We start from the raw sequence: 27,974 nt of genomic DNA, 5'->3' as shown, positions 1-27,974 counted from the left end.
AGCATGACTAAGCCGCTTCTGGCGAACCAGAGCAGCGCACGGAAACGCCATTTACCTTCCCGCCTGAGTGGTACCTATTTATCTACTTGCACTTTTGACGTGCTTTCGAACTGCTAGGTTGGCAGGAGCAGGGACCGAGCAACGGGAACTCACCCCATCGCGGGGATTCGAACCGCCGGCCTTCTGTGTCCCTGAGGAGGAGGAGGAGGAGGAGGAGTATTATAAATTGTTGTTGTTTAGTCGTGTCCGACTATTCATGACCCCCCTGGACCAGAGCACGCCAGGCACTCCTGTCTTCCACTGCCTCCCACAGTTTGGTCAAACTCATGCTGGTCGCTTCGAAAACACTGTCCCACCATCTTGTCCTCTGTCGTCCCCTTCTCCTTGTGCCCTCCATCTTTCCCAACATCAGGGTCTTTTATAAATTTTATTTATACCCCGCCCTCCCCAGCCAAGACCGGGCTCAGAGTGGCTAACACCATGTATAAAAACAATTGATATAAACAATTAAATAAAAACAGTTAAAAACAATTGATTAAAATACAACTTAAAAACAAGATTAAAATACAACATTAAAATGCAGCCTCATTTCAGTAGAAATTCAAATCAAAAACATTTCGGAATGAAAACATCAAATCTTCACCAAGGCTATTCAGACTGGTCCTACGTGGGCAAAAAAAAAAAAGGAAAAAAAAAAGCCAGGGAAGTCCCCAAATAGGAGTTCCATCACAGAAGGAGAAAGGAGTTGCCTGTCCTCATGCTAACCTCAGGTGTGTGAGTTCTTTACCTCCTGCAGGATTTTTAAAATGATGATTATTTATTGAATTTCTATGCTGCCCTATACCCAGAGGTCTGATCTTCTTGCAGTCTATGGGACTCTCCAGAGTCTCCTCCAGCACCAGAATTCAAAAGCATCCATTCTTTGGCGATCAGCCTTCTTTATGGTCCAGCTCTTGCTTCCATACATCACTACTGGGAAAACCATAGCTTTTACTGTACAGACCTTTGTTGGCAAGGTGATGTCTCTGCTTTTTAAGATGCTGTCTAGGTTTGTCATTGCTTTTCTCCCAATTTCGTGGCTGCTGTCACTGTCTGCAGTGATCATGTAGCCCAAGAAAGTAAAATCTCTCACTGCCTCCATTTCTTCCCCTTCTATTTGCCAGCAGGTGATGGGACCAGTGGCCATGATCTTCGTTTTTTTGATGTTGAGCTTCAGACCATATTTTGCGCTCTCCTCTTTCACCCTCATTAAAAGGTTCTTTAATTCCTCCTCACTTTCTGCCATCAAGGTTGTGTCATCTGCATAACTGAGGTGGTTGATATTTCTTTCTGCAATCTTAATTCCGGCTTGGGATTCATCCAGCCCAGCCTTTCGCACGATGAATTCTGCATATAAGTTAAATAAGCAGGGAGACGATATACAGCCTTGCCGTACTCCTTTCCCAATTTTGAACCAATCAGTTGTTCCATATCCAGTTCTAACTGTAGCTTCTTGTCCCTCCCAGGGGCGCCGACTTATAAAAAATATTGGGGGGGCCCATACCGGGGTCCTGCCGCTGGTTCGCTCGGGTAGCCGGGAGAACGCAGTTCGAGGTGGCGGTGTTGGGGAGAGACCCTCGCTCAGGGCGCCACTAGACTTGGCGGCCGGCGGCCTATCTGGGGGGTTTTGGAGCGTATTTCGGCGGAGCGATTGGGGAGGAGGGGGCTTGTTGCCGGATTCTTCAGCTGGGCCGGAGATCCGCTGCTGGGGAGTCCCTGGGCCGAGTTGTGAGCACAGCCTGCTGAAGGGAGATCCAGCCGATTGCGCGACGGGGACGGCCGGGGCTCTCCGGCTAGGGCGCGCGGCTGGCTGGCTGGCGAGGGAGCAGGTGGGGAGGAGGCGGGGGTCCTCACTCTCTTAGGAAACGCACCCGCGCGCCCGATTGCCACGAAGTCCGAAGGGTGTGTGTGTGGAATTAAAAAGCAAAAACGAGATACGGGCAGGGCAGGCAAAGAGTTTTCTGCAAGAGGATGGAGGGCAGGTTGAAGAGAAAATCACTCAGGATGAGACAGTCAAATCAGCCATGATAAAATGGGCTCAGGATATTGGGTATAACATCATGTTTGAGGACTGGGAAAGGTTATGGACCACCGGAATGAAATTCACGGCATGTAATGCCTTGAAGGAAAATATTATGAAAATGATTTATAGGTGGTACATGACCGCAGTCAAGCTTGCAAAAATATATCACCTGTCTGATAATAAATGTTGGAAATGTAAGGAGGCTGAAGGGACATTCTTTCACCTCTGGTGGACTTGTCCAAAAGTGAAGGCCTTCTGGGAAATGATCTATAATGAGTTAAAAAAGGTATTTAAGTATACCTTTCCCAAGAAACCAGAGGCCTTCCTCTTGGGCATTGTTGGCCAGAAAGTGTTAAAGAAGGATAGAACTTTCTTTATGTATGCAACTACAGCAGCAAGAATACTTATCGCAAAATATTGGAAGACACAAGATTTGCCCACACTGGAAGAGTGGCAGACGCAATTGATGGACTACATGGAACTGGCTGAAATGACTGGCAGAATCCGAGATTTGGGAGAAGAAACAACGGAAGAGGACTGGAAAAAATTTAAGGACTATTTACAAAAACAATATAAGTTGTATGAATGTTAAAAATTTACACGATTCGGAAACTATAGCTTCAGCAATTAGATTTGGGAAACAGGAAATTATATTTTAAGTAAGAAAAGGTCAAAATCTAAGGTAATACTATGTTTAATTTAAGATATAAGTAACTGATGAAAAGTATGTTAAATTTAGAGGTATAGTATTTGAAAAGTACAAAATAAGGTACGAAACAAGGTAATAATTTGCTGATATCTTTATTATAAAGAATGCAGGGTAAGGGAGATGCGAGGAAGTCCAGTTAGTTATATAAAAAATGTGTTGAATGGTTGGTTTTCTTTTCTTCTTTTTCTTTTTTTCTTTTTCTTGTTCTTTTACTTTTTTCTTCAGTGTATGTTTCTAACTTTGTATTTGAAAACTTAATAAAATATTTATAAAAAAAGAAGAAGAGAAAATCCTTTCGCTTTTCTGGGGCTCAGGGAAGTCTCAGAGCCGGAGGTTGGGGAAGGGACCCCCTTTGCTCTGCCCTCTTCTCCCGTCTTAGATTTGCATGGGGGTCCCTGCCCGAGCTTGCCTGGCCACCGGGCCACACAAGGGCCGCGCTCTACGCGGCGCGCCTTGCTAGCCGCGCAGCTGTCCTCCGCGGCTGCGGAGCGGCCCTGCGCAGGTGCCCAGCCCCTCTGGGCGCCCACTGCGCTGCCAATGACAAGCGGGCGACGTCGCGGGCGGGGAAGGCGTCGCTTTCTTTCCCGATCCTTCATCCTCCCAGTCTTCCAGCCCTTTTTTGGGTTGGAAGCTCGTCTCGTTCGCCCTTCTCCTTTCTTCACCCTGCGCGCAATTTTCCTCCCTCGTCTCCCTCCCCATTTCTCCTTCCTTCCTTCCTGACTGACTGACGGGCTCGGGCTCAGGCTCGGGCTCCGGGTCGGGCTCAGGCTCGGGCTCCGGGTCGGGGTCGGGCTCGGGCTCCGGGTCGGGCTCAGGCTCAGGCTCGGGCTCCGGGTCGGGCTCAGGCTCGGGGTCGGGCTCGGGGTCGGGCTCGGGCTCAGGCTCGGGCTCGGGCAGCCACAGCGTCGGCGGTGTTGGCGCCCTATAAAAGCCGCGGACGCGCCCACCGCCGCCCGAGATTATTGGGGGGGCTGAGCCCCCCCAAACGAATTTTTGAGGGGGCTCGGGCCCCCTCAAGCCCCATGGAGTCGGCGCCTATGCATAGAGATTTCTCAGGAGACAGATGAGGTGATCAGGCACTCCCATTTCTTTAAGAACTTGCCATAGTTTGCTGTGGTCAACACAGTCAAAGGCTTTTGCATAGTCAATGAAGCAGAAGTAGATGTCTTTCTGGAACTCTCTAGCTTTCTCCATAATCCAGCGCATGTTTGCAATTTGGTCTCTGGTTCCTCTGCCCCTTCGAAATCCAGCTTGCACTTCTGGGAGTTCTCGGTGGGAAGTTAAAAGAGGCTTTAACAAAAACAAGGAGAGGGGTCCACTTTCTCTCTATGGCGATGCGTTGTCTGGAATAAGTCAGGTGGTTGCTGCCTTTTCTGTTCTGCACAACAGACAGAAATCCAACTGGTGAAAAGGAAGGGACATTTTATCATATGTGGTGGGGTTGTAATGTAATTTAAAAAATTTGGGAAATGATATACAACGAATTGAAGAAAATGTTCCATTTAACATTTGTTTGAAAACATGAAGCATTTTTGTTAGGGATTGTAGGGAAAGATCTGCCAAAAAAGCTGAAAAACATCTTCATGTATGCCACAATGGCTGCGAGAGTCCTAATAATAATAATAATAATAATAACAACAACAACAACAATAATAATTTTTATTTATACCCCGCCCTCCCCAGCCAAGGCCAGGCTCAAAGCGGCTTACAAGCAATAATAAAAACAAGTTGAATGATTACAACTTAAAAACAACATTAAAATACAACATTAAAATATTGAAACATTAAAATATTAAAATGTAGCCTCATCGCAGGAGGAGAAGGAAAGGAAAAAAGAAAGAGAGGGAGGGAATCAAATTGGCTCCAAGCCAAAGGCCAGGCGGAACAACTCTGTCTTACAGGCCCTGCGGAAAGAAATCAGATCCTGCAGGGCCCTGGTCTCATGAGGCAGAGCGTTCCACCAGACCGGGGCCAGTGTTGAAAAGGCCCTGGCTCTGGCTGAGACTAATCTGACTTCCTTAGGGCCTGGGACCACTAGGGTGTTGCTATTTATGGACCTTGAGGCTCTCCGTGGGGCATACCAGGAGAGGCAGTCCCGTAGGTACGAGGGTCCTAGGCCGTGAAGGGCTTTAAAGGTCAAAAGCAGCACCTTAAATCTGACCCTGTACTCTACCGGGAGCCACTGCAGTTTGAAAAGCACTGGGTGAATATGCTCCCATGGCAGAGACCCCGTGAGGAGCACAAGGATGGAAGACCGAAGAAACCCCAACTAAAGAATCATGGCAAGAAAAATTGATGGACTATGCAGAAGTGGCAAAATATAAGCTACGGGACAAGGATAACTGTGATTCTAAAGATGAATGGGAACCCTTTACAAAGTATCTGAAGATGCAACAAAGCGAACTGGACTCCTTGGCTGGCTTTGAATAAACATTCACAAACTTTTTATTGATGATAATCTGCTAAATAGTTTGAGGATCTATGCAACTGTGTAACATGCAGAAAACAGCATTCTTAGAGAAATCAAAGACTGGAAATGAGGGAAGCGGGGGGGGGGAGGGTTGTGGGGGGGGGAGAGGGAGGAAAAATGGGAGGGGGGATATAAGGATGATATGTTTTTGGATAATATGTTTTGTTTTAATTTTGAACAAAAAAAGAAAGAAAAGAAATCCAACTGGTGATGTTCCTCCCAACATGGAAAAATATGACACCGTACATGTGAACTGTATATGTTGCACATACAGTGGTGCCCCGCAAGACGAATGCCTCGCAAGACGGAAAACCCGCTAGACGAAAGAGTTTTCCGTTTTGGAGGTGCTTTGCAAAACAAATTTCCTATGGGCTTGCTTCGCAAGACGACAATGTCTTGCGAGTTCCTGCGGTTTTTTTTTCCTCCCCCCCCCTTTTTCTAAGCTGCTAAGCCACTTATCAGCTGATCCGATCAGCAGATAAGCTGCTAAAAGCCGCTAATAGTGCTAATAGTGCTAATCCGCTAATCCGTCAATGGGCTTGCTTCGCAAGACGAAAAAACCGCTAGACGAAGAGAATCACAGAACGGATTCTTTTCATCTTGCGAGGCACCACTGTACTTTGAGAGAGAGAGAGAGAGAGAATATCAATGGTTACTAGCCACAATGGCCATGCTCTGCTTCCACATCCCAAGGAGGGGAGAATCTTGGGTTCGAATCCTTCTTGTTGGCCACTGTGAGAACAGGATGCTGGGCTCGATGGGCATTGCGCTTGATCCAAAAGGCTCTTCTCCCATTTTCATCGAGTCCCTTATGGGCTCAGCCTTTACACTGCCTCATCTGAAGACGTAGAACTGGGTGTCAACAGCATCCTGATGACTCCTGACTCCAATCTCGGGATGACTTGGCTCAGTAGTTTCATGCATACTGAAGATGTGTCATCAGTCAGTTTTAATTCTTGTAACATTTTAAATCCTTTTATTTATGATGCTGGACAGCCAGCCTGGGCTCCTTCGGGAAGGCGGGAGGGAGAAACGTCAAAGAAATAATAATAAAAGATTTACAGTGGTGCCTCGCAAGACGAAATTAATTCGTTCCGCGAGTTTTGTCGTCTTGCGATTTTTTCCGTCTTGCGAAGCACGGTGTCGTGAAAGTTTTGGGAAAGCTTCAAAAATCACCAAAGTCTTCAAAAACCTCAAAAAAGGCTACCACGGCGCATTCTATGAGTTGCTCCTTGAAGTCAAGTCGCAACTGTATTAACGGTGTTAAGAAAAAGGAAACAAACTTGCAAGACGTTTTCGTTTTGCGAAGCAAGCCCATAGGGAAATTCGTCTTGCGAAGCAGCTCAAAAAACAAAAAACCCTTTCGTCTAGCGAGTTTTTCGTCTTGCGAGGCACCACTGTATTTTAGGGGATGGTCACAGGGTGGGTCACAATGAGCCTAATATATAAAACAATCGCACCCACCTAAACACAAGAAACTAATACACATGTCCACCACTGTAGGGAAAGTGCTGGACATCTGCTTTGCATGTAGAAGGTCTTGGGTTCAAATCCCAGCATCTCCAGGTACTGTTGAGAGAGATTCCCTGCCTGAAATCCCAGTCAATGCCAACATTACTGGGCTAGATGGATCAGAATCTGACTCAAGGTAAGTTAACTTCTATTGTCCTATTTCTTTATATGCTAAAATACCTTAACCAGCAGACCAAATTTCTGCAACAAATAAAAATTACATGTTTCGACTCCGTGCCAAGGGATGCGGGTGGTGCTGTGGGTTAAACCACAGAGCCTAGGACTTGCCGATCAGAAGGCCGGCAGTTCGAATCCCTGCAACAGGGTGAGCTCCCGTTGCTCGGTCCCTGCTCCTGCCAATCTAGCAGTTCGAAAGACCTCAGAGTGCAAGTAGATAAATAGGTACCGCTCCAGCAGGAAGGTAAACAGCGTTTCTGTGCGTTGCTCTGGCTTAGTCCTGCTGGCCACATGACCCGGAAGCTGTACGCCGGCTCCCTCGGCCAGTAAAGCGAGATGAGCACCACAACCCCACAGTCGGCCACGACTGGACCTAATGGTCAGGGGTCCCTTTACCTTTACTCGATGCCAAGAGCTCCCCAGTACCAGGTGCCAGCCTAATCCCCAGGGGGAAAGTGTTTCCATGACCCAGGTGCTACCACCGAGAAGGCCCTGCTTCGAGCTATGGATTTCAGTGAGCAATGGTTTGGCCAGAAAGTCTTCCCTGAATCTTTTCTTGGTGGCTTCTCTGATGTATTGCTTTGCATTTGGGGTTTTCAGTCTTGTACATATGTTTTTCTGTTAAAAATACCTTGTTGAGTTTTCAGGACCATAACATCTCATGCTGCTGTACCAGTTAGCACTCGCACGGGTGCCTTCTGCGCACTGTGATTGCCACAGCACCTTCAAGGGCTGCCCCATGTAGACTGCATTGCAGTAATGAAGCATGGGGGTCGGAAACTATCTCCAGGCCAGATCTTCTCCCCCCAGGCCAGAACCGGCCTTGTCCCACACCCTCCTTGAGGGTTTTTGCCTGGACAGACAAGGCCCTTTCTGTGGCTGGACAGAGAAGGAAGGAATGGAATTGGACTAAATGATTTGGTGGATGATGGACTATATGGAATTTGCAGAACTGACCGGCAGACTCCGAGACCAGAGAGAAGAGACGGTGGAAGAAGATTGGAAAAAGTTTAAAGAATATCTGAAAAAATATGTTAATATTTAAATCTTAGAATAGCTTTGGAAGTGGATATAGGCTGTAGGGTTAGAAGTAGAAGATAGTGTGTTTTAAAACAGTATTATTTGTAAGTGATAAAATGTGAAGATTTTTATGGTAAAAGTAAGCGTGATAAAAAAAATGGTTAAAAATTATGATATATGCAAACTGCTAAAGATGAGGTAAAATGAAAATCAGATGGGGGGACTTGGGGAAGCCCACCTAACAATGTTTAGAAAAAATAAGGATAAGACAAGGATTTGTTTGTATTGTTTGTTTTTTTCTGTTTGTGTTGTTTAGTTGTGTTATAAAATGAATTAAAAATTTTGGGAAAAAATAGATGATTTGCTTGCCTTACAAGTCTGCAATTCTATGAAGGGTGAATGCAAGTTAATAATAATAATAATAATAATAATAATAATAATAATAATAATAATAGAAACAGTCTCCCTCGGAAGGTGGTGGACTCTTCTTCCTTGGAGATTTTTAAGCAGAGGTTGGACGGCCCATCTGTCAAGGATTATTTAGTTGTGACTCCTGCGTTTCAGGGGGTTGGACTAGATAACCTTTGGAGGTCCCTTCCAACTCTACGGTTCTGTTCTATGATTGGGCTGAACCTCCAAAACCGAGACCTAAAAATTACAAGCGGTCCTTGTTAAACAGATTTGTGCTGTTCAGATATACATGGCAGGTCTTTCCGTTTTCCACCTCAGCCCTCAATCATTTCAGGAGATGCCACAGCGAAGGAAATTGTTCCGTGGGTTGCGGGTGGGGGAATTTTCTTGCTACGAGTCAGGGGAACTTGCTGGAGGCTCAACTCTGCGGAAGAGATCTTCCTCTGATTGCAGGTGGCATCGGGAGTGTTGCTCATCCCTCGGTTTAGCTATTTCACCTTGTGCTATAGAGAAACTCTTAGTCACCCTCAACGCAGAGAATCCCTGATGATGTAACTGCCGTATCTGGCAAAGGGGAGTGGAAGACTCGGGAATTAATGAATGTTAGAAGGATGTTGGATAGAAACTAAGCGGTTTCCAGCTGTAATGCTTTAAGAGATATTAAAAAAAAGGTTTTACAAATGGGTAAAAGTTTAATGGTAAGGATTTGCTGAACTAACAAATCGAACTGGAATACAAAGAAGGGAGGTATGAGGAGGTCCAAGGAAATAAGCGTATGCAAGTTATGTTATTGAAAATTAATCTGTGTTTTTAACTGTTTTTTATTTTGTATGTTTATTTTTCTTTTTTTGTTATATCTTAAAAACTTTCAATAAATATCTTTTTTTAAAAAAAGGAAGACTCGGGAATGTCGAGGCATAAGGTTACCAGACGTCACCGTTTCCCGGGGACAGTCCCCGGATTTACACATCAGTCCCCATACAAAATCCATTGAAGTTGAAAAGTGGATTCATTGAAAAAAAATCTGGTAACCTTAGTCTACGGGAGTAGCTTTCTCACACTAGCCAAGCCATCGCTTTTGCCTCGAGTGCAAAGTGCAGGGGCCGTGAGGGGTTCAGGAAATTCACCCGGCCTGGCTCTTCCTAACTTCTCAGCGCAAGGCTTCTGGAGAATTCACACCCATGACTTTCCCCCCTGCAATCACAAAATATCAGTTCACAGGACAGGAGAGGCGACAACATAGGCAAGATTTTCCCCTGGAAAAGAAAGCTGTAAATGACAGATCTGTTCCCTTTTAATGTTACCGCATAGTTCAAGCTCTGGTTTTCCCAGTAGTGATGTATGGAAGTGAGAGCTGGACCATAAAGAAGGCTGAACACCAAAGAATGGATGCTTTTGAATTCTGGTGCTGGAGGAGACTCTTGAGAGTCCCATGGACTGCAAGAAGATCAAACCTCTCCATTCTGAAGGAAATCAGCCCTGAGTGCTCCCTGGAAGGACAGATCCTGAAGCTGAGGCTCCAAGACTTTGGCCACCTCATGAGAAGAGAAGACTCCCTGGAAAAGACCCTGATGTTGGGAAAGATGGAGGGCACAAGGAGAAGGGGACGACAGAGGACGAGATGGTTGCACAGTGTTCTCGAAGAGACCAGCATGAGTTTGACCAAACTGCGGGAGGCAGTGGAAGACAGGGGTGCCTGGCGTGCTTGGGTCCAGGGGGTCACGAAGAGTCGGACATGACTAAACGACTAAACAACAACAACAAAGTCCAGTATAAATAAAAAAATTCCTTCCAGTAGTACCTTAAAGACCAACTAAGTTAGTTCTTGGTATGAGCTTTCGTGTGCATGCACACTTCTTCAGATACAGTGTGTTCTTCAGATACAGTGTGTATCTGAAGAAGTGTGCATGCACACGAAAGCTCATACCAAGAACTAACTTAGTTGGTCTTTAAGGTGCTACTGGAAGGAATTTTTTTATTTTTTATTTTGACTATGGCAGACCAACACGGCTACCTATCTGTAACTAAAGTCCAGTATGTGCAACATATACAGGTCATATGTACGGTGTCATATTTTTCTATGCTGGGAGGAGCATCACCAGTTGGATTTCTGCCTGTTGTGCAGAACAGAAAAGGCAGCAACCCCCTGACTTATTCCAGACAGCGCATCGCCATAGAGAGAAAGTGGACCCCTCTCCTTGTTTTTTTGTTAAAGCCTTTTTTAACTTCCCACCCCAAACCTTTATTCCTGCTTCTAAAACCTGAAAGCGAGAATGGACGCCGGCCCCTTTAAGGGCATAGCCACGCCCTTTGCCTCCCTCCCTCCCTCCCTCCCTCGGCTCCGCCTCCCCCTTGTTCCCCCGCCCCCTTCCTCCTCCGCGATTGGTGGCCGCGGAGCCGCGCGTGCGGACTGAGCCTCCAATGGCGGGTGGATTTCCAGAGCGGCGTGGGCGGGCGCAAGGCCTGCCAATCAACGAGACAAAGACGGAGAGGTCCCGGTTTCCGGCCTTTCTGCGCGCGCAGCTCGGCGGCGCCCACAGAGAGACGAAAGGCTAGAGGTGCCGCTTGCTGAGCGGGGCTGCATTCGGGGGTCCTGGAGGGAGCGAAGCCCACCTGAACTGCGCGCCGGGGAAGAGGTTATTGCTGCTGTAATTGCTGCCTTTGCCGTTTCATGCTCCCCGTCCCACAAAGAAGGACCTCGGGGCGGAGTGTGCATGGTTCCTTCCTTTGCACTCACAACAACCCTGCGAGGTAGGCTAGACGGAGAGGCACTGGTTCAGGTGAGCTTTATGGCGTGTTGGGAATTGGCTGGGGGTGGAAACCCAGCCAGATGGGCCGGGTATAAATAAATTAGTATTCTTATTATTAATTAGACGGGGTCTGCATGCCAATGAGCCCTGTATGTTTGTTGAATATACTGTATGGGAAATAATTGTATACAGCTGAAAAGGCTGGCAGCATTAAGGTAAATTCAACAGGGGAAACAGGTTTTGATGGATCCAGTTACAGATAGGTAGCCGTGTTGGTCTGCCAATAGTCAAAATAAAAAAATTCCTTCCAGTAGCACCTTAAAGACCAACTAAGTTAGTTCTTGGTATGAGCTTTCAAAGCTGGAAGGATTTTTTTTTGTTTAGGTTTTGATGGATGCAGTCAAGGAATACTGAATGGGATAGTTTGGGTAAAATATGCAGGGGTTTATGAGATGTAAAATGAACCATGGAAACGCTATATGTATGTGTGTATTTATACAGTGGTACCTCGGGTTACGTACGCTTCAGGTTACACACACCGCTAACCCAGAAATAGTGCTTCAGGTTAAGAACTTTGCTTCAGGATGAGAACAGAAATTGTGCTCCGGTGGCGCAGCGGCAGCGGGAGGCCCCGTTAGCTAAAGTGGTGCTTCAGGTTAAGAACAGTTTCAGGTTAAGAACAGACCTCCGGAACGAATTAAGTACTTAACCCGAGGTACCACTGTGTGTGTGTGTATATGTGTGTGTGTGTTTTTGTATATGTATATGTGTGTGTATATATATGCATATATATGTGTGTGTGTGTATATATATATTTATATGGGAATATGCTGCTTGGGGTGCAATCGGATTGACTTTTGCTGCACCCAGACTCACATTTTTTTGCAGAGAGGGGATTCCCCCCCCCTTTTTTTAAATGGCTGGGATCCTAAAGCAGAGGATCAGGAGGCGGCATTCTCATCATTTTGCATTTCAAAGCTATGTTAAACAAAAACTCAGTGGCAGAGCATCTGCTTTGCATGTGACCCCTGGCATCTCTTGGTAGGGCTGGGAGAGATCCCTGCCTGCAATAATACTTCAGAGATGCTGCCAGCCCAGGGCTGAGCTAATGGGCCAACGATCTCACTCGCAGCTTCCTGTTCTTCTGTTAGGGAGGGGCTGCAGTTTGGTGGCAGCAGGACACCTGCTTCGCATGCAGAAGGTCCCTGGTTCGGTTTGTGGCACCTCCTGTCCAGTTCAAAGTTCCTGTGGTGCAATGGGTCAGTGAGCCTGGCTGTTAATCAGAAAGTTGGTGGTTCGAACCCACCCAGGGATGGCTGTAGCAGGATTCCTGCATTGCTGGGGCTTGGACTAGATGATGATGATAATAATAATAATGATAATTAATAATAATTTATTTATACCCCGCCCATCTGGCTGGGATTCCCCAGACACTCTGGGCGGCTCCCAACAGAATATAAAAAACACGATAAAACATAACTCCTTATTTCTATCGTTTGTGTCTTGCTTCTGCATAAGCACCAACAGAGGCTGTTGCTGAGCTCAACGGGGGATAGCAGACCTGCCTGGTTTCCTAGCAATGAAGCCACCTGTTTTGGAAAGCCGCTTGCCGCTTGCAGGACACACGGACCACCTTCTCCCCTGTCCTGAATTCTGGGGACTTGTGTCTTTCCTTCTGGTTTCCAGCCGAAAGGCCTGAGCGTGATTGGCTGACCCCTCGGTCAGCCAGGAATCTGCCTCCTCCTTCCCTCTCCCCTTTTCTCCAGACCGTTTTTTTCCGATGACGAAAAGGAGGCCTTAAAATAAAGGAGCTGATAGACAAGGCAGCTGCGGAAGAGGAGAGCGATGGGGGGAGAGGCGAGCAGGAAGAGGCATTCGGAATTCAGTGCGGCGGCTGCGCATGCGTCGGATGAGGAGCAAAGGATGTGGGGGAGTGGAGTTGACCCCATAGCGGAAAACCCAGCACCTGCTCTTGATCGGAGGTAGGTCTCTATGTGCACTCATGTGTCTGATAGTTGTGGGTCTAGATCGGCCTTGGCCAACCTGCTGCCCTCAAGATGCGTGCATGTGTTTGTGTACAGGAGTTCAAGTGCAAGGTGATTTTACAAAATAAATCGTAATGGCTCATCCAGGTCTGTCTTTAGCATATGCGCCGCCGGGGTGCAAACATCCCCCCAGCGCCAATTTTAGTTTAGCCCCCAAATTAACTTTTATTATGCTTATGTCAGACACCACGCTTACGCCTTATCTCTTGTTTATGAAAGGAGGAAAAAGAAACAAACTTTTTATTTGCATTTCCAGTTACAATACACTTATACTTAAGTCTACAATACCACCACACTTAAACGTATAAGTATTGTTTAGGCACCTACTTAGGAGAAACATTGGTCGTGTCAAAGGTGCCACTCACCCTGCTACCGCATAGCAGCTCAATACAATACGTAACATAATATTTTGATGTAAGAGTTAATTTCATGTGCACGGCGCCATTGAGATGACAAGCACCATTGTTGAATCTGACAAGCGCGGCCGCTGGCGCAGTGCATCTTAGGTAAATGAGTGCACAAAGTCAAAAGTCCTTTAGTGAAACAGTAGGTATACATTTCGGTAATACCTGGGTGTGTGTGTGTGTGTGTGTATATATATATATATATATATATATATATATATATATATATATATAGTTTTTCTAGCTTGATCAAAATTATTTATTATTTCCAACTCCCCCTCCTGGCTCCATTATTTTATACTTATTGATACTTATTGATACACGTCCACAAAATCTTACACTCTTAACTATCTATTTTTAAACCTTTTTCATGTTATTACAAGTGGCCTTTAAAAGTTCAACTAATGTAAAAGCCAATACACAAAGCTTGCTAATTATGCTTTGAATGGGTTAAGAACTTAGGTGGCTTCAGCGGCTGACGCCCCCCAGAATTTGGTGCCCGGGTGCCCCGCACCCCTTGCACCCCTGGGGAAAGACGGCCCGGGGCTCATCCATGCTGCATATTTAAGCTAAGCGTTCCATAAGAAAATGCAGGCAGGTTCTTCCTCCTCGTTCTTTACCTAAAGAGTTACGTTGCCAAACTTCTGTTGGCAGCCAGGAAGATGAGCAGCAGCCACGGTGGAGAGGAACCAGCCTGGGGAATGGAGAAGGCCTCTTGCAACAGAATGGGTAGGCTCAAGCGCAACGAAGCGCTGTGTTTTGTTCATTTCGGTAAAGGCAAACGCTCCTATGGAACTCCCTCCCACAAGAGGCAGGGATGGCCAATTATGGATCATTTCCCAATACTCTTTTACCCTTTTAAATGGGGAAAAAATGTTTAAAAGTACTTCTCTCCCCCAAAAAAGAGTCCTTTCTGTTGGGGATAATCCAGATGAAAATTCCCAGGTCTCAATACAGGTTATTTATGTATGCTACTACTGCAGCCGGTATTTTGTTAGCCCCAAAATGGAAAATGAGCGAGGTCCCAACCAAAGAATGGCAACTTAAGTTGACAGAATATGTACAACTCGCAGACTTAACACACAGAATAAGAGAACAAGAAGAATAATTTAATGGTTGGAAAACGTTTATTGAATATATGGGAAATAACTGTAAACAGCTGAAAACGCTGGCAGCGTTAAGATAAATTCAGCAGCGTAAACAAGTTTTTAAATGAGTATTTTAAATTGTAAAACAGGAAATTCAATAATATATATATATAATATAAAGGAGGCAGTGATGGCCACCAACTTGGTTGTCTTTAAACGAGGCAAATTCATAGAGGAGGAGAGGGCTTCCCGTGTATCCAGTTGGAAGCAATCGAGTCTGAATACCCATTGCTTGAGGTCACAGGAGGGGAGAGGGCTCTTGTGTTCGAATCCTGCTTGCAGGAAGTTTCCTATGGACATCTGTTTGGCCACTGTGAGAAGAGGAATGCCATTTTGTTCTGATCCAGGAGGGCAGTGTTTATCTTCTTTTGTTAGGACTGGTCATTTATTACAGTTTTATGCACCTGCTTTCTTCTTCTTATGAAAACTAATTTGCAGTCCTCATGCACATTGTTGGAACAAGATGTACGGGGTATAAATAATACATTATTATTATTATTTATTATCATATAGTGACTTTGTGAAAGCTTGGGCAGTATGTGATTGTTTCTCAGAGATGACATAAGGGGATTGTGAAACTAAATGGGTTAAAAAGATGTAGGACCACGGTGGAAATGATGCAAAGGATTGTGGAGGTGGTTCTCTTGTGACTATTGGAACCCCTTCATGTTTGAATTTTAGTGATGGGGAAGTTTAACTTAGGTAAAAAAGGTAAAGGACCCCTGGACAGTTAAGTCCAGTCAAAGGCAACGATGGGGTTGCGGCACTCATCTCACTTTCAGGCTGAGGGAGCCATTAACCTTCCCGCCACAGCGATACCTATTTATCTATTTGCACTGGTGTGCTTTCGAGGTTGGCAGTAGCTGGGACAGAGCAACAGGAGCTCACCCCATCGCGGGGATTTGAACTGCCAACCTTCCGATCAGCAAGCCCAAGAGGCTCAGTGGTTTAGACCACAGTGCCACCTGCGTCCCCCTGAAGTTTAACTTACTGAATGTGGCATGATGCTTTCTGGTTTTCTGTTTCTAATCTTATCAGCACATGGACAAATCCTGGTCGATGCGACTCCACCATGGTGAACAACCCTGCTAACGTCAGTGTGGACGAACCTGTACAAAAATTAGCTGGGAGAAAGGAGGGCCAAAGGGATCTTGCATTTGATGGCTTCAATGAAGTTTTGATAGGTAAATCCTAAAAAAAGGGGGACGGGCAACAGTCCCAAAGCAGAAGCTTTGAAAGGATGTGGTTGAGGCAGGTGAGCAGGAGGGATTAAGGTCACAGAAATTTGATGGCATTCAAAGTTATCTCCACAGGCATGCAGTCTCCTCTACTGTGGTTTCCAGTAACTGGTATTCACTGGGTTACCCTGAATTCAGACCCCTTGCTCCCCTTACAGAACTCACAGTTTCCAGGTAGTAAACTTGCCCTGACTAAGCTGTAAGTTCTACTAAGATCTTTGGGACTTCTCTTTGAGTAGATCAGCTTAGTGTTGCACAGTAAGACCACTGGTGAAGGAACAGGAATAGAACCTGTTCCTTCACTGGTACTATTTTGCAGGTGGAATTCAGTGGTATATATTGGTGAATTCAGATTGGGGAATTAAAATGACTTCATAGAATCATAGAATCATAGAGTTGGAATAGACCACAAGGGCCATCGAGTCCAACCCCCTGCCAAGCAGGAAACACCATCAGAGCACTCCTGACATATGGTTGTCAAGGCTCTGCTTAAAAACCTCCAAAGAAGGAGACTCCACCACACTCCTTGGCAGCAAATTCCACTGTCGAACAGCTCTTACTGTCAGGACGTTCTTCCTAATGTTTAGGTGGAATCTTCTTTCTTGTAGTTTGGATCCATTGCTCCGTGTCCGCTTCTCTGGAGCAGCAGAAAACAACCTTTCTTCCTCCTCTATGTGACATCCTTTTATATATTTGAACATGGCTATCATATCACCCCTTAACCTCCTCTTCTCCAGGCTAAACATGCCCAGCTCCCTTAGCCGTTCCTCATAAGGCATCGTTTCCAGGCCTTTGACCATTTTGGTTGCCCTCCTCTGGACACGTTCCAGTTTGTCAGTGTCCTTCTTGAACTGTGGTGCCCAGAACTGGACACAGTACTCCAGGTGAGGTCTGACCAGAGCAGAATACAGTGGCACTATTACTTCCCTTGATCTAGATGCTATACTCCTATTGATGCAGCCCAGAATTGCATTGGCTTTTTTAGCTGCCGCGTCACACTGTTGGCTCATGTCAAGTTTGTGGTCAACCAAGACTCCTAGATCCTTTTCACATGTACTGCTCTCAAGCCAGGTGTCCCCCATCTTGTATTTGTGCCTCTCATTTTTTTTGCCCAAGTGCAATACTTTACATTTCTCCCTGTTAAACTTCATCTTGTTTGTTTTGGCCCAGTTCTCTAATCTGTCAAGGTCGTTTTGAAGTGTGATCCTGTCCCCTGGGGTGTTAGCCACCCCTCCCAGTTTGGTGTCATCTGCAAATTTGATCAGGAGACTTCGTTGGTCTTGCACAGCAAACTTGGTACCCAAAAGCATTAAAAAAAAAAATCAGACTTTTTTGTGGTAAGGACTTTGGAGATGGGGAAATGCAGTGGTAAGTGTGAGATAATTGATGCTTTTCATGACATCAGTTGGAATGAATGCTCAGTATACAGTGAACATAGCCTCCACAAACTTTGTGTAGGCAAATTAAGATGAAACACTTGATAAACATGCCAACTGGAAGCAACCACAGTCCGTAATGTGCCTTGGGAACTAATGCCGAGCCTGAGGATGTGGGTGGCATCTGAGTCATGCTATTTTGCACATGCAAAAGCTGGCAAAATCACATGCAAAGGCACCGCATGGCAGAATACACCTGCAGAGTCTTGTAGTCACTTTCTCTTTCCCCCCCAAACGTCTCTCTTCCTGTTGCCTCTCTGGAGAATGGAAGTTCAGGTTGTAAGAGAGCAGGAGCTGCAATCCTTGCATCTCTGCGGCTTGGGGATTTGTCTGGTTGCATTGGGAGAGTGGGTCTAGCACTGAATGAATGAATTAATGAATCAGCAGGGAAATGAAGATTATAAGGAACTGATGCTATCAAGCATTTGCTGTCAGAGCCCTCAGCTTCTGAACTCATTTTGAGGATACCGTTTGTCACACAAAAACATCACCTGCCCATTGTGACCTCTAATCTTTGTAAGGAGATAATTGAGACCACCACCTCCATGCCTGTGTTCTTGACTTCTGAAAGGCACCCGGCTTATTACTGTTAATTCACTTTGGCCCAATCCACGAAGGCAGTTCCAGTTTCCTTGCTGGGCTGCCAGGTGAGGCATTCCCTTCCTCGTGCCGTTTCTTACGCCCTCAATATACAAAATAGCCCGTGTCTGCGGCCTCAAGGTTATGGTAGCTGAATCGCCTCTTGCGCCGTAGCCTGAATCTGTCCTTGTTCCACAGGAGACCCCCCACCTGTGGTGGCCAAGTCGGTGGCACCCCAGACGGAAGAGAGATTTGAGTGGAGCAGCTCGGATGGTTGGCTTAGACCCAGAACTCAAGAGGGGATGAAGTCCCTCAGCAAAGGCACCCAGACAGAAGGTAACTCAAGGCGTTGCGACTGATATTAGCCGGGAATAGCCACTCAAGCCGGAGTTAATTCAGGGTGCAAGGGCTTCCTTTGGGCGGCTGACTCTTCCTTCCTAGGGAAGCATGAGAATCATGTTTATTAAGGGCGTAACCCTCTGATCGATGCTGCGCAAGAGATGAAACGGGTCCCCGCCAGAATGGCGTAACAGGTTCAGGGCAGGACAAAGCACAGACTTCAGTAAATGAAATATTCACTTGACATTAAGCAAAGCAACTTGTGCATTTTTTGCAATAGGCCAAAGCCTGGACCCTTCTTCTGGCACATGCCAAAGGACTCTTGTGATTGAATCCTGCTTGTGGATTTCCCAAAGGCATCTGGTTGGCCGATGAGAGAACAGGAGGTTGGAGCAGGCGGGCCGCTGGTCTGATCCAGCAAGCTCTTCTGATTTTCTTATGCACTGGAAAGTGCGGGAAGACCGTTGCTTGACGCAATGTTGTCTGCCCTCCCTGCAGACACAGCAGAATGAGCCCTGGTTAAATGTTGTATTCTATTATTCCCTGCAAACAAATCATATGCTGAATAAACAAGTTGTCTGGAAGCAACCTTGATCTTCAGAGATGGATCCTTGGAGATCAAGAGTAATTAATTTTCATTCATTGCAGTGCTGCAGTGGTGGGAAGGGAGAGAGTTGACTCTTTGCTTTGATCCCCAAGGATTGTGCCCAGAAGGTAGAATGGGATTTCCTGTTAAACTGAGAGCCAGTGTGGTGTAGTGGTTAAGAGCGGTAGTCTCGTAATCTGGTGGATCGGGTTCGCTTCCCCACTCCTCCACATGCAGCTGCTGGGTGACCTTGGGCCAGTCACACTTCTTTGAAGTCTCTCAGTCCCACTCACCTCACAGAGTGTTTGTTGTGGGGGAGGAAGGGAAAGGAGAATGTTAGCCGCTTTGAGACTCCTTTGGGTAGTGATAAAGCGGGATATCAAATCCAAACTCCTCTTCTTCTTCTGACTGTTCTGTAGGAGATTGAAGGTGGTATCTGACTCCCGGTAGTTTAAGGATAGCAAGGAAAATACAGGCAAAATAAATTATTTGCCATGTGCTTATTTCTTATCTTTCAGCTTCAATGCTCTCCACCCATCAAATAACGATTATTAATTGTGACTGTGCCAGGGTCCCTGATCTATAGTGTAGCCTTCGCCAACCTGGCACCCTCCAGAAACTTTGGACTACAACTCCCACCAGTTGTAGTCCAAAACATCTGGAGGGCACCAGATTGGGGAAGGCTGCTGTAGTAACATAGATTTTGACTTGCATATCCCAGTGAATGGCTCACGGGTGTGTGTGTGTGAGGGGGAGTGGACTAGGCCATTGGCCCCACCCCCTGAGAGCCTACATTTTGCACCTGGTGCCGGGGGATAAACCTCGAGGGTTCTAATAAGTGATAAAAATAGGTCTCACAACTTGGAAGGCTGCCAGGCTGTGTGAATCAGAATGTGACCTCTTCCTCCCCGAGTGGCAAAGGGAACTGCTTCGGCCCTGGGAAGTGGAACTTTCTGGCAGTGCGTGAGAACGGAAGGAAGTGGGCCCCAGGCCTCTGAACTGGACCGTGAAGAGGAAGTGAAAGAGCTGGCAACCCTTTGTGCCCCCCTTCTTTTTTTAGCATGTACACAACGCCCTGGGTTTCTGAGGGTCTTTTTGCTTGAGAGCCTGCTTGTCTGCCAGAGACTTGTGGATCCTTGCCATATCTGGAGCCGGGGAAGGGCTAGGCTCTGTGCCTCCTCCTTTAGGGCCTGGAAGATCCAAGGTCTGCAGTCCTTTGTGCAGGTGCTGGCCGCATTTTGCATGTTTTTCTGCCTGTGAAACTCCCCCCTCCTCTTCACTGGTTGAGAGGAGGAAGATGCAAGCAAGGCCTGGAGGATATGAATGGCAAAAGACTTTATTTTTATTATTTCATGTCACCTATATCCCACCTTTCCTCTAAGGAGGTCAAGGCGGCTTACATAGTTCTCTTTCATCCTCACAACAACCCCATGAGGTAGGCTAGGCCCAACGTCACCCAGGGAGCTTTGTGGCTGAGTGGGGATTTAAACCCTGGTCTCCCAGGTCCTAGTCTGACACTATAACCACTAAATCACCTACTCTTAAGCAGACTTGGAACGCTTCCATGATTCCTGCAACTATTCGGTGTTATACTAGGCTATCTTATTGCCAGGAGCTCTGCCTGGTCTCCTCTGCTTTCTTGCACCCACAACTGGCCCAGGAGATATTTTGCTGCCAGAGGTGAGGGGCCACCATTCCATCTTCAAAAGCCGACTGGATTGGCACTTGATTCTTCCTTTAGCACTAGCTCATAGCTGTCCACTTGTCCCTTTTCTTGCGAGGAATCCTATTCGGAAGAAGGGAATTTCCCTTGAAAAAAGGGAAATGTTGACAGCTATGCACTAGCTATGGGGCATCTTCATTGCATCAGAACTGAAAGCAGGAGGCTAGCTCAGGGTTTCTCCAAGAATTGTGCTCCCCGCCCCAGGTGTATTCTGCAACACATCACTGATGTAAAAAAAAGTGCATTTAGAGCGGATTTATACTGGACCGTCCAGACGTCATTTTGGTTTTTTTAAAAAATTAATATTTATTGCTTTTCCAACAATTTAAACACTACAAAAAAAAGAACAATACAATACAAAAACACTACATAGCACTAACACATTAAACTAACAAAACAAAAAACACATCAAACAACATCAAACAATTTCAATATCTTATCTTTCATTCACTTATTTCCACGACCTCCTCCCTTTTTGTATTCCACTTCTGTTAATTGTTTCAGCAATTCCTTTCCATCTTCCTCTGTTTTCTATCCTATAATTATCTAAACACATTCTAACCTTATTTTTTCCTTTAATACTCTATTAATCTATTTATACTTAGTTCCTTATAACATTTCTACTAAAGCCATATAGCTTCATTCCAACATTTTTCTAACATTCATTAGTTTTGCAATATTTCTGTAAATAGTCTTTAAACTTTTTCCAGTCTTCTTCCACCGACTCTTCTCCCTGGTCTCGGATTCCAGACGTCATTCTGTTTTGTTAGTTGCTCAGCGATGCTTCTCCAATGTTATGCTATCTGGAGGGTCACCCTTGCACCACAGCAAGACAAAAGGAGGACAAACATGGCAGAACATTTGCTGTACAAAAAGTTGCAGGATTTCAGCTGCAGGCCATGTGCTGCTTGGGAATGAAGCACCGTGCTTGCCCCAAACCTTTGCAGGTGCAAACAGTATTGATGATGGGGCTGCAAATAACCACCGCCCATACCATCGTGAGCAGAAATATTCTTGAATGCACAGTACAGGGGATGTCAGGAGGGCCCTTGAGAAGCCCAGAGCAACCCATGTAGCACACTTGGCTCAGACCGCCTTGTTTCCCTCGTCGTCTGAAGCGGCTGCTTCACTCTCTGATGGTAGGGCCAGCCCTATTCACACCACACCCTTTCCTGTTGTGTTTTCAACTGTGTCAGGCTGAACTGCACAGTTTCACAGGAAGCCAAATGCTGTGCTGGTTTCTGCCCTGGCTTGCAGAGGGACATCCCTGGCAGCAAGAGTGGGTTTTCAGGAAGAGGAAAGCAAGGTGTTGTTTGAAATTGCATCACAATCGTGTGGGTTCCCTCGGGGCTTCTTCTGATGTAATGGGAACACTTTGAAATGATTCCTGCTGATAACTGCATGCAGAAAATGTGACATGTGTATTGGAAATGCTGGAAGCCAGAGAGCAAAATGTAAGCTCGTCATGGGAGAACAGAAAATGCTCCGATCTGAACCTGTGTGTGAAGGGTTTGCAGCTCCTCTTCAACTATTTTTCCACCCAAAGAGCCCAAAGCCCAGGTGCCTTTTATGATGATGATTTATTTATTTCTTACTTATACCCAGACCATCTGGGTGGGTTGCCCCAGCCATTCTGGGCAGCTTCTAACAAAAACACAGGGGAATAAAGGAGTCTAAAAGGATGTTAAGCAGGTTAAGCCTGGGACTAAACACTCCGTAAGTTCAAGGCAGCTAACAAAAATAATGTAGGTGCCACATAAGACCTGTTCCACATTTGTAAGAACTTGATCTTTGGAACTTGCCACGTATTGACATCAGGCAGGCGACTTCACTGTGCTCTTTTCAGCGCCTGCTAAAAACATTTTTGTTTATAGACAGGCCTACCCAGATGCCTAGAACGCTGATGTGTTTGTAGCTTATTGCTGTTTTTGGTTTATTGTTGACTTTATTGTTTTAAATAGTTGTTTTAATTATTCTATAAAATATATATCCTTTTTGCAAACTGCTTTGAGTTTTTTTATAATCAAGTGGTATATAAATTTTATGAAATAAATCAATAATAAAAATACAGCAAAAACAATCAAACTGTGTGGGGGGGAGAGAGGAAGGGAGGGAGGGAGGGAAGGAAGGGACAAGCAGCAGATGAAAAGCCAGTGGATCCTAAAAATTAAACAAGCAGCACTTGCAATAAAAATCAGAGACAATTCTAAGCCAGAAAAGGTACAACTAGCCTCTAAAGCAGGATGACTCTTTTCCAGGCAAGGGGGCTGCACTGACTTATGGTCAACTTTCCTTGTGCCACTTTTTAAAGGGGGTATAGTTGAAGTGCAAGAACATGGGAGTGGGCAGTAAAATATGGATTTTGAGAATATAAATATTGTTATATAAAAATTGACAAATTTGGGGGGCTCTTGGCGGTCAACTTTGGGCAGACCTTGCCCCCCCCACCTTTTGGCATCATAGTGTTGCAGTGAAGGGACCTAGAGGCACAATACAAAAAAAGTTTCAATTTGAGGAGGCCTTGAGGGCCCACAAAAAACCTTGGAGGTGGGAACTCACATACATATCGGTTAGTTACCCTTGTGTTTTTTATTGTGTGCTGAAATGTCAACCTTCCTACTGCAAGGGAGTTGTTTCCGCTGCTAGTTTAGCTTAGCTGTTACTTGTAGCCTGTCGTAATAATAGAACACGCCTGTTAGTAACCTTATGCAAACAGATGCATTCTGTGGATCAGGATAGCAAGTGGAGAACGGCCGCTGTCTTTTCCACATCTGCTTTTCAGTGAAGTTGCTGTGATGTACTTCTTGTTACCTGTCTCTCTTTTGCCACAAGAGGGCAACCTCTGCTATGTTAATAGCAATTGCTGGGCCTGAGTATGAACCTGAATGCAAGGCACTGTACCCTGTGTCCTCTTTCCAGATGGAATGTTTTTAATGCTCAAGTGCATCCTTTTAATTTTTTGACATTTCAGCCACATGTACAGACAATGAAGATCGACATTATTTCCAGCCTAGAAGAGATCAGGATACAGTCTACATGCTGAAGGTGGCTGAAAGGTAACTAGCATATGTAAAACTGAGGAAGGAAGATGCCCCCAGCGTGAGAACAGGATGCTGGAACTAGATGGGCCTTTGGTCTGTTTCATTAGAGATGTCCTTATGTCCACTGGTCCAGCTATCTCAGTATTGCCTACACTGATGCAGCGACTTTCCAGGGTTTCAATCAGTGCTTTTTTTCCTGGGGGGACACAGGGGTACACATACCCCTAAACATTTTGTGAATCTTTGTACTTTTGTCCATTTACTGTTCTTATTTCCCCCGATTTGAACTATAAAATGGTGATTTTCTTGAGTCGAGAGTACCCCTAAACGTTTTTTTAAAGAAAAAAAAGCACTGGTTTCAGGCAAGAGTCCATCCCAGCCCTACCTGTAGACTGAACCTAAGATTTTTGGCATGCAAAACAGGGTGCTGTGCCACTGAGTTATGCCCCTTAAATAACAACCCTGGACACAGCCATAGCCTATTGCCTCTAGGATGGTGTATAATGGCTCAGAAAGGAAGGAAATCCCAGCAAGGCCTATGTTCTTTCTTGCCAGGCTTTGAAGCTCTCTCTCTCTCTCTCTCTTTTTCCCCCCTCTCCCTCTTCCTTCGCCTCACAATTTTGGACAGTACTGAGAAGACGATTCAGCAAGGCTTGAGAGAATTATTTGGTGTCCTGAAGATCCTCGTTAATGTACCCATCATTTTCACAGTAGAGTTGGTCCATTTTCTCAACAAATCCATATTCCAGGTGAGAGGACTCTACCTCAACTCTGCATTGGCTCTTAATTCAGAAATGGGCATTTCCTTGCCGAAAAAGGGGGGCTAGGTGTATGTTTTTGACTGCTTAGAAATGTGGACCTTTCTTCTGCTTTCAAAGGCTGCATTTCCTCAGGGGTGATTTCTTGGCAGCTGCACACTAGGTGAGGTCAGAGCCGTAGGCGGGTGGGACACCCTTACTGCCCCCCCTACTTTCCTCTCCAGTTCTCTCCCCTTCTTGCTGCCACATGAGATTATGTTGCCCACCTCTGGTTTAAAAAACACCTCTGTTTTAAGCATAGATTGTTATGTAACAGAATACTAAATTTGGATGTATCCAGGAGCCAAGGACATTCTCCTTCCACCACTGCAGCTTCTCATTCTGCTGCACACAAAGAGGACAGGGGTCTCTCCCCCCAGATCTTTCCCATCATCCCTACTGTCTTCTGGCATTTTCATTTTATTCCCCATCCCAACATAAGACTAAGGTCAGAGTAACTTTTTGGTTGATCAAATAATCCTGATTTGTTTGAATAATGTTTGCCAGGAGGTTAGATGTCAGCCGCTCATGGATAATTTGTTTCAATTACAATGTACATCAGGCATTGATCATCCCATGATTTCCAGCACATTTCCCCATCACTTTCCATACTGCAAAACTCAGGGTGGGGGAGTTTGGTTGCCCAAGAATGCCAAATCCATGTTAATGGTGCAGTGTGCCCATGACTGAATCCCACCCACAAAATAGCAAGAGGTGCTTCTAGCCTTAAAGTACCGTATTTTTTGCTCTATAAGACTCACTTTTTCCCTCCTAAAAAGTAAGGGGAAATGTGTGTGCGTCTTATGGAGCGAATGCAGGCTGCGCAGCTATCCCAGAACCCAGAACAGCAAGAGGGATTGCTGCTTTCACTGCGCAGCGATCCCCCTTGCTGTTCTGGCTTCTGAGATTCAGAATATTTTTTTTCTTGTTTTCCTCCTCCAAAAACTAGGTGCGTCTTGTGGTCTGGTGCGTCTTATAGAGCAAAAAATACGGTATTTTTATTGCTTCTTTATTTTCTCTGACTTGGTTGCAATGCCCAGTGACTTTGTAATTAAACATAATGAAGTGGCCATTATGTAGTCCGAAAGTATTTTTCATTTCCTTTACAACTCATTTTTCTACTATCCAGGTAGTGTTCCTTACTGCCTTGAGAATGAGTTTCAAATGAGTATATACAACCAGAGTAATATTTAAAAACTCCTAAAGAACAAGGCTCCGAAGTGCCTGAAAGACTAGCTTCACCCCAAATTCCACCATGACCTCAGATGTCTTGAGGCTTGCTATCTCTGTGCCAAGTTTGGACTGCAAGGAAGGCCATATGAACAGGTCTTCTCAGAGGTGGCTTTTTCTGTAAAATAGCTTTCTCCTGGAGACTCAAGTCTCTCCTATGAACAAGGAAGCGTTTAAATTTTTATTTAGTTTATGGTGGCCAGAAAGGAAAGTTTTGTCCTTTTCATCTGTTACAAATTCTAGGCTTTTAATGATTTTACTCATTATGCCCATGCTGTTTCTGAGGCGTGTGATACTTGACCCATCTGTTGACACTCCTTGTTTTGGGACATCTTTGATGTGATGCACAACTTTGGGACATCTTTGATGTGATGTAGGACGTGTGTGTCAAGGATCCAGTCTTGAGGTATTCAGTTGCACAGTTAATGTCTTTTGCAAGAAACAGCTGCTTCTGACGGTGCCCTTCTCTTCATTCAGGTGTTGGTGGTTGACCTCTTAACTACAATGGGAGACGAAATGCTGGAACCCTTCCTCGTTGCTTTGTTCAACAGCATCCTGCAGCCCCTGCTGAAATTCCTCCTGAATGTCCTCTGCAGTATCCGTAACCTCAGCTACCCTTTATTGGACATCCTGAAGGGCATCTGTTTGCAGGTTGCTCTGGTGCTGCGAGCTTTCCGGTTGGTAGAAATCAACCACCATCAAAATAAGTTGCTTGCTGAAAAGGTCTAGTGGAGAGGAACAACTATCCAAAGTGGTGATTGACACGACTGAGGGCATCTGCAATCAGTTTCCTTAACTAGCCTCTAGTTCGGCTGAGAACTGGGGATGCCTTGTGGTTGGTTCCTCTGTTCAGGGCAGTGGTGCTCAATGTGTTACACTCACCTTCTATGCTGAAAGCAAAGAGTCATAGAGCTTCAATATGCTGATGACAGCGTCGTATGTGCACACTCAAGAGGATGACCTCCAAACCATCCTAAATATCTTTGCAGAAGCTTATGAAAAGCTTTGCATATTGTTCAACATCCAAAAAACCAAAGTGCTGCCCCAACAAGCACAAAACAACCCCTCTGCAGAGCCACAAATCCAACTCAACGGTGTAACATTGGAAAGTGTTGATCACCTCTCCTACCTGGGCAGTTATATTTCCACAAGGGCCGACACGGATGCCGAAATCAAGCATCGTCTGGGCTCTGCGAGTGCAGCTTTCTTCTGATTGAAGCGCAGAGTGTTTGAGGACCAGAACATTCATCTTCAAGGAGAAAGTGTGCAATTCGTGGGTGCTCTTAAATTCAGCTTTGTCATGGCAGGCGCAAGTGTCCTTTGTGGTGTGGAACGCCTTTAAGCCAGTTTAGGTTGGTGTGCCAAAGAGGGCCAGATTTGATGAAGTAAACATGTGTGAGAGCCGACCTTTTTTGTTGTTGAGCTTTTTTAAGGAATGAAGTTGTTGAACTTTTTAGGCCCCCCGGATTAGGCCCCCAAAACGGACTTTGGACATGCCTGCTCTACACAGTCAAAGACAGTTTCAGTTATCTACGCCGTGGGTTCCCTTCAGACTGGACTTCCGTAATACATGGGGCAGACAGGGAACAGCATATAATGCAAAATGCTGAGGTGAGAATGCTAAGTGGGATTATGTATCAAGAACATATGATACTAGTGCTAAAACAAGCTCCCAGTCTGTCTGGGGTGTGTGTTTCCGTGTGGCCACCGACAAGTACTGCCTTCCCTTTTTCTTTTCATAAGTTTGGAAAGAATGGTTAAAAGCTTCAGCTGTAGCAGGCTCTGTGGAAATAGGGAGACACAAGTGTACCTGTAACTTCAGAAGGATAGTCAAGGCTTTCTTTGGGTTTTAATCATTTATAATCATATATATTTTGTGGACCCTTCCATCAAATGGGACGTCAGCAACCTCTTGAAGAAAGACAGTGTTGGATTCTTCTGAGATGTTGATCATGAAGTGCATCTGGAACTTTATCCCTTGGTGAAGCCGTATTTGCAAAATAAATTGCTTTTAAATAGCTCGGCCAAGATGCATATTTTCCTACTCTCTTGGAAGAGATCTTTAAAGTTCTCACCCATGTTCACAATTTTCCCACACAACTATGTGACCTGCAAATGTATGCAAGAAGTAAGGAAATCAGCTCAGAGTTGTATTAAAAATGCAGATATATTTTAAAGGTTGGTGTCCAATAATCTCTTAAGGGCTTTTACAAGGGCAGGAAGGAACACCACGGACAGAAAAAAATGTCACACACAGGAGGAAGAAGGATATACTGGTAGTTTGAATGTTTCACCTA

General features: G+C 45.5%; 1 protein-coding gene across 5 annotated transcripts; it reads left to right on the top strand.

The window, feature by feature from the left end:
* Positions 1–10,856: 10,856 nt before the first annotated feature.
* LOC310686970 (uncharacterized protein) lies at positions 10,857–27,695 on the top strand. 5 transcript variants are annotated; one of them, XM_083461555.1, is made up of 8 exons: positions 10,857–11,112; positions 12,878–13,093; positions 14,215–14,289; positions 15,747–15,892; positions 18,160–18,297; positions 23,581–23,665; positions 24,279–24,399; positions 26,155–27,695. In XM_083461555.1, the coding sequence occupies exons 2-8, from the start codon at positions 12,957–12,959 to the stop codon at positions 26,404–26,406; spliced, it is 954 nt and encodes a 317-aa protein (XP_083317681.1). In that variant the 5' UTR covers positions 10,857–11,112; positions 12,878–12,956; the 3' UTR covers positions 26,407–27,695. The 5 variants fall into 5 exon arrangements, with proteins under 5 accessions (XP_083317681.1, XP_083317677.1, XP_083317678.1 ...); XM_083461551.1 differs by having other exon boundaries at positions 10,859–11,112; positions 12,630–13,093; positions 14,212–14,289; XM_083461552.1 differs by having other exon boundaries at positions 10,859–11,141; positions 12,630–13,093; positions 14,212–14,289.
* The last annotated feature ends 279 nt before the right edge of the window (positions 27,696–27,974 follow it).

The sequence above is a fragment of the Podarcis liolepis genome, assembly GCF_965112155.1.
Source record: "Podarcis liolepis genome assembly, chromosome: 10".
Classification (NCBI taxonomy): Eukaryota; Metazoa; Chordata; class Lepidosauria; order Squamata; family Lacertidae; genus Podarcis; species Podarcis liolepis.
Note: the sequence above shows the minus strand (reverse complement) of the source record. Positions and strands in the feature narration are given on the sequence as shown.

Coding starts and splice junctions, on each gene's coding strand:
- LOC310686970 (XM_083461551.1), top strand. CDS start 12,957: ATGGGGGGAGAGGCGAGCAGGAAGAGGCATTCGGAATTCAGTGCGGCG. Junction 13,094..14,211: donor GCACCTGCTCTTGATCGGAG/GTAGGTCTCTAT, acceptor AACTTCTGTTGG/CAGCCAGGAAGATGAGCAGC. Junction 24,400..26,154: donor TCAACAAATCCATATTCCAG/GTGAGAGGACTC, acceptor CTCTTCATTCAG/GTGTTGGTGGTTGACCTCTT.